The following is a 6,361-nucleotide window of genomic DNA, read 5'->3' as shown; positions in this document are numbered from 1 at the left end:
TGCAGACTTTAGAAACAGCTTTTATAAACAGTGAAACATTCTGAATTTCTCTCTTTCTATCTATCTGTGCTGGATTCTCAATTTTTGGGCTACTGGCTATTATATGTTTGTTGTATATCCATCAAAGTTCATTGGCAGATTCTCTTGTAATAAACACTTAATAGTAACGTAATTTCTTATAAGCCTGTTACAGAAATAGATTTTACTATTTGGAAGAATCCACTTTAATAAACATTGCTTTTGATATTATTAATGTACCAATAAAGATGGTATGTGCCCAATGCTATGAATGTAAAAACTTCACCGGGAGAGCTCTGCTTAGAAATTCATTTCATGATCATTTTTATGCCCTCGCTTAAAAGAAAAGCTAAGCGACATTTATGTCTGAAAATGAAAATGTGGTTCAATTCAATAGATAAACATTCAAGTTATAACGAACTCTGGAAGACCTTTAGTGTATGCAATGCATTATTTAAAAAATAGCAGAGTAAGTAACTATTACCTGCATATTGTAGGTTCGTGGTACTTGTAAAGATTTCTAGCACATCTTATTAAAGTTTGAAATATATGGTATCTTAATGCCAATTATTTGATGTCATTTTGCACAAACTTGCATTACTAGTCTTCTGAAAGCGGGTTGCAGGAACTCAGTATGCACTCTTATTAGCAAACACCTGCTTAAGATGTGAGGAAAATATTAGTTTTGTGTCATATTTTCTTTTCATCTTTGAAATGTAGACAATTAATACACTGCATATGAGCAAAAGAAAATGATTACTGCACCAACTTAGAAGACTCTGGTTCATGTATTATAACAACATATCTTGGTGAAAACAGAAAAAGCAGATATACTTATGTAATTTGAGGGAAGGAAGTCAGTCAGATATCTCAGTAAAAAGTAGAATAAAAACCTTTGAGTATTTACATAAACCTAGAACCAATTTAGTCTAAAGCCAGAACATATCTGAATTGAACAAGAGAGGCACAGAGAGAGAGAGGATTTGATGAGTTTCGCAGTACCCAGTTGGAATTCAGCTATTGCACTTTGTAGGGCATGGGAGTCCAGAGCCACAGTGTTTTCCAAAACATATCTCATCATAATATATTTCTCTCTCTCTCTGTACCCCCTGTTTATTACAGGAAACTAATTTCATATATTACGTTCTGTTTCTTCATGATCTGCAGTAACACGTGAACTAAGTAATGCATATTCCTAATAACTGCATTCATTTCATAGCAAAAGAATACATTTCAGTCCCAATTAACATGTAAATGTACACCAGCTACTGTTTTTAGGACGCTTCACGTGGTATCCTCTTGCGAAAGATAACAGCTTGTCTTTGCTGATACTGCTGTTTGCGTCTTTTCCTTTTGTCCCACTTACACAGGAGTAGCAGTTTAAAAGTGGTTCTGAAAGTTTTATTGCACAGTGCATAACAAATAGGATTCACTGTGCTATTAATATAGCAAAGCCAATACCCTAGATTCCAAAATTTTTCAGGAATACAGCTTTTACAAAATGTGTTCACTAGCACCATTATGTTGTATGGTGTCCAAGTAATAATGAAAGCTAATAAAATGGCACTGAGAGTCTGTGCAGCTTTCTTCTCCTTCACAAGTGACATTCGTTTCCGTTTAGTTATTTGACTTCTAGTCTTAGAAGCAAATCGTTTAGCCAGGGCAACTTCTTTAAAAGACAGAGGAATGGATGCTGATGCTCTTGCCAGGGCAGGAACAGCATCTGGGATTTTATTTTCGTTAGTTTTTGTCTGAATGGGAAGCTTTGGGAACTGCTGGAAATTGTTATCATCATCACCGTTTGGCATGCAGAGTTGTTTTTTTGAGCTCCGTTTTGATGACTTACGGCTTGTTCTTCGAAGTTCATCAGCAGACATATCAAGATCTTCAGCTGAGTTTAATTTGGAAGAGTTGAGAGTGGCTTTGTGACCAGGAAGCTTTAACACGATGGAATAAATAGCCTTGCTTTTGGGAGCCATTTCTTCCTCATCAGATGATCCTGAATTCTCTGGTGAGGGTGCACCATCATTGTTGTTCCAGCTGTCACTGCTGCTATGGTCCTGTTCAGTTTCTACAGGTGGCTTCCAAGTTTTTGTTGATGGCCACAAGTGACATCGTCCTGATTTTCTTTTCCCAGGGTGCTTCCCAGACTGCTGCAATTCATAGCTACTACAGCTCTTTGCACTGCCTGTCTGATGGATGAACTTAGCTTTCTCAGGGTTATTGCTAGATGCTTGCAGCCCTGCAAGTTCTTTGGTACGTTTCTCAGTTTCTTTGTAGATCCTCCAGTATAAGATGGTCATGATGGTGACTGGCAAATAAAAGGCAGCAATGGCAGTACCAAAGGTGATTATAGGTTCTGTTAAAAACTGTATGTAGCATTTTCCTGGGGGCACAGTTCTATTCCCTTCAAAGTACTGCCAAAACAAGATAGCAGGAGCCCACAATATAAAAGATATCACCCACGCAATTCCTATCATTATTCCTGCTCTCTTTGTTGTCCTCTTTGCTCGGTAGGTCAGAGGCCTCGTAACTGAAAAGTATCTGTCAAAACTGATAACAAGAAGATTCATAACAGAGGCATTGCTTGCTACATAGTCTACGGCAAGCCAGAAGTCACATGCTAGGTTTCCTAAAGGCCATCTGTCCATAAGTATATATGTAGTAAACAGGTTCATTGAAATTACTCCGATGATCAAATCTGCGCAAGCAAGGCTTAACAGAAAATAATTGTTGACCGTCTTTAATTGTTTATTGACTTTAAATGCAACAATGACAAGAATATTTCCAATGATAGTAATAACAGATAATAAGCCAGTAAATACAGATATCAGGACAACCTGCCAGACGGTATGGCCACCAAGTGGATCATTGTTTGTAACATTGCTTTCAGCAGATATCGTGGGGTCTGTCATTGTCAAAGATAAATTCCCTGCAGTCTGAAATTTATAATCACTTAGTTCAGATGTTGTTTCAATTGGAAGACTGGAATCCCAGTTCCTGAAAGTGCTAGTATTTGGATACAATGGAAAAGCTGAACTGTTATAATGAAGTATCATTGTGACTTGTTCACATAGTCTGTGGAAGAGAAAAAGAAAAGAAAAGAAACTTTAATGAAATAAAAAATGTCAATAACAGAATTAATGGCCACCTAAAAAATAAATACCTGACAGTCGTCTTGTTTAACAGTACTTGATGGATTTAATATAACTCCATGAGAAATAATCCCTTACTGTTACCTTTTCATATAACTGATAATATTTTATTCTGCATAACTTTTTTCATACATGAATTTAGAATATGCTTTAGTACATGGGTAAATATTACAATTCTAGTAAAGTTTAGAAGGACAACACTATAGTGACTCATAGCACAGTTCATATTTAAAGACATTTTGAGACTAGAAAAAATCTTAGCTTAAAAACTTCAAAAAATACATAAATAAATAAATAAATAAATAAAACAAGCACAATCTTGTTGAGACCAGAATACTAACAGAATGATATTGGAAGGATTTTGTGCATGTGATTCAATAATCATAAAAATGGAAGAAAAAAACTTCACTTGAAATTCTCTGAGTAAATATTAACTAACAGAAGTAAACACAGCTGCTTGTTTTCAATGGAACGTGGGAGATCTAGTGTGACTATCAGACTTACAGGCAAAAGTCGGGGAAAATAGATACCTCCTTGGCTTAACTTATCTATAGCTTCTTAACTCATCTTCTACATCATATAACCAGTCAATGAAATGCTAATATTTCAGACATGATGTTCCAAATGGGCTTTAAATTATACGGTGGTTTTCATAGTCTGGTACTTCGTAGCTATGTCACAGTTATCTGAAAGGGGTGTCAATGTATATATATATATATATATATATATATATATATATATATATATAAATAAGCTAAGCACTGGTTATTCGTGCTAAATAAAAAAGTGAAGGTGTTTTAAAAAAAACATGCCTACTTATGGCAAAAGTGTGAAGTACCTAAAGCCATAGGTTTAATTTTACTTTGTAAGTATTTGGATATTGCTGATGGATACAGCTATGTGCAGTCACGCTTGAAAGACCTAAGGCAAGAAGTAGACTGTGCAGCTTTTGTTATTAATATTTAAAAAAAATAAAGGAGTTTTAAAATGTTTTATATTGGGGCATCCTTATGTGGACACCTTGTTGGTTACTTTAATTAATAAGAAGAGGGAGATAGGAAATATTGAGAAAAGGAAAAGAAGAAAGTGGATGACACAGCAGGAATAAAGCAAGAGGGTTGTGCTGGAGGAGGTGGGAGAGGAGGGGCAATGCTTTTGGTGGTGAATAAACACCCTGTTTTCAAATATTTTCTTATAAGAGGGTTGTGTGGGTGGGAAATAGATAAGTGGGTATGGCAGAAAGAATAATGGAAGAAAGAGTGAGGAAAAGTGGCACCAGCAGGAATCTCTAGTCCACAGAACATCATAGATTTCCACTACCAGATGGTGATAGAGTGGAGGGCCCTCATGCTGAGGGGATAGGGGCTTATAGATAGACTTTGGTTGAATCTGTCTGTACATGACCTGCTCCAGCACATCCTCAACCATGTCCAGAAGCCCCTGTTCAGTCAGGCTTGCCAGGTTGCCACATTCTAGGATGTCTGCAGGACTGGTATCACCTTCCTGACCCTGCAAGGACATCCCTGGACAGGCAGAGGGTGAATGCTCCCTAACCTGGGTGGTATGTGCCTGAGCTGAACCTGAGGATTTGGGATCTGTAAGAAAATGAACATAAATGGGAGAGAAAGGAAATAAAAAAGGATAAAGGAATGCACAACTAAAATAAGAAAAACAGAGGAAAAAAGGAGGGGAAAAACAGACAATACACACAATCAGTTAAGCATCTTATACAACATTCAGTTTGTTACTTTAAAACATATTATTTTTTAATTTTTTATTGGTGTAGAACAGAAAATATGGTGAAGTGCGTATGCAGATATGGGACTACTGTTTTGGAAAGTACTTATGTGTTTGTAGGAAGAATGACATGAGAACTGCTCGTGTATATTTTGGATGTAATTTGGGAAGTACTTAATTATACTTGGGAAAAGAATGACTTGGTCTCAAGTTTTGGTGGTGTTTACATTTTGCAGTCTAATACACAAACACAAATGATCATATTTGTGTCTGATATTCATTTCTTTGCAATATTGTACTGTACACACCCTTTACACATACTTGCATGTTATAAAATCAGTTAAAGACAGAATACTACAGTTATAAAAAAACACAGCATCAATGGGACCAGATGGTGTCCCGGGCTGCGTCCTACATGAACTCCAAGAAGAGCTAAACCCAAACATAAAACTACTGTTCAATCTCAGCCTTACTACAGGATATGTGCCCAAAAAGTGGCGTACAGCAACAGTGGTCCCTCTCCATAAAGGTGGTGCCTCAATGGATCCTGGAAACTATCACCCCATAAGCCTGACTAGCTTGGTCTGCAAAGCTATGGAAAGGATCATCATGGACCTCATAAATAAAGATATTGGGGACCTACAAACACTGGATCCTACCCAGTTCGGCTTTGTTAAGGGCAGATCCTGCCTCTTAAACCTGGTTGATTTCTTTGAAACAGTCACCAAGGCCATTGACGAGGGGAAGGTGGTCCACACAGCCTACCTGGACCTCGCAAAAGCCTTCGATACAATACCCCACTCGGGCATTATAGATAAGCTCACCAGCTTAAATATAAACCCCTGTGTCACTAGATGGATTGCAAACTGGCTCAAGGACAGAACCCACATGGTTAGAATTGCTGGAGCCATATCAGACTCCAAACCAGTTACAAGTGGTATCCCACAAGGCTCAGTCCTGGGACCTCTCTTGTTCGGTATATATTTCTTGGAGGTACAGGCCAACATGGAAGGACTGTGGCTGACCAAGTTTGCAGATGACTGCAAACTGGGCGCCATAATCGACTCTTCAGTCGACACAAGCATCCTCCAAAAGGGCCTCATAGAAACAGACAACTGGTGCCAGAGCCATGGCCTCAAGCTAAATGCCAAAAAGTGTATAGTCATCCCCTTTGGCAAAAACAAAGTGCCCACAAATTACCACATAGGTGGTAATCCATTAAGTACAGAAGAAGTAATTAGGGACCTGGGGACCCAAGTTGATAGCAATCTCTCATTTGACAACACGTGGCCAAAGTGGTTAGAAAAACATTTTATATAGCCCACCTAATCATGAAGGGATTCACATCTAGATCTGGGGACATCGTCGTGCCTCTTTACTCATCCCTCATCAGGCCCATAATTGAGTACAATGCCCCTTTTGGGATGTACCTTACCAGACACCTGCAGCAA

At 37.9% G+C, this 6,361-nt stretch overlaps 1 protein-coding gene across 5 annotated transcripts in view; it reads right to left on the bottom strand.

Annotated features, from left to right (window-relative positions):
- Positions 1–208: 208 nt before the first annotated feature.
- Positions 209–6,361, bottom strand: part of CHRM3 (cholinergic receptor muscarinic 3) — a 3,548,735-nt gene continuing 3,542,582 nt past the window's right edge. For all 5 annotated transcript variants that reach the window (XM_044059170.1, XM_044059177.1, XM_044059184.1 and 2 more), the window contains one exon: positions 209–3,096. In XM_044059170.1, coding sequence (XP_043915105.1) covers positions 1,293–3,077 — 1,785 coding nt within the window. In that variant the 5' untranslated portion in view covers positions 3,078–3,096 and the 3' untranslated portion in view covers positions 209–1,292. The remainder of the gene's footprint in view (positions 3,097–6,361) is intronic.

Source organism: Protopterus annectens, chromosome 1.part2, assembly GCF_019279795.1.
Source record: "Protopterus annectens isolate FY-2018-M chromosome 1.part2, PAN1.0, whole genome shotgun sequence".
Classification (NCBI taxonomy): domain Eukaryota; kingdom Metazoa; phylum Chordata; order Ceratodontiformes; family Protopteridae; genus Protopterus; species Protopterus annectens.
Note: the sequence above shows the minus strand (reverse complement) of the source record. Positions and strands in the feature narration are given on the sequence as shown.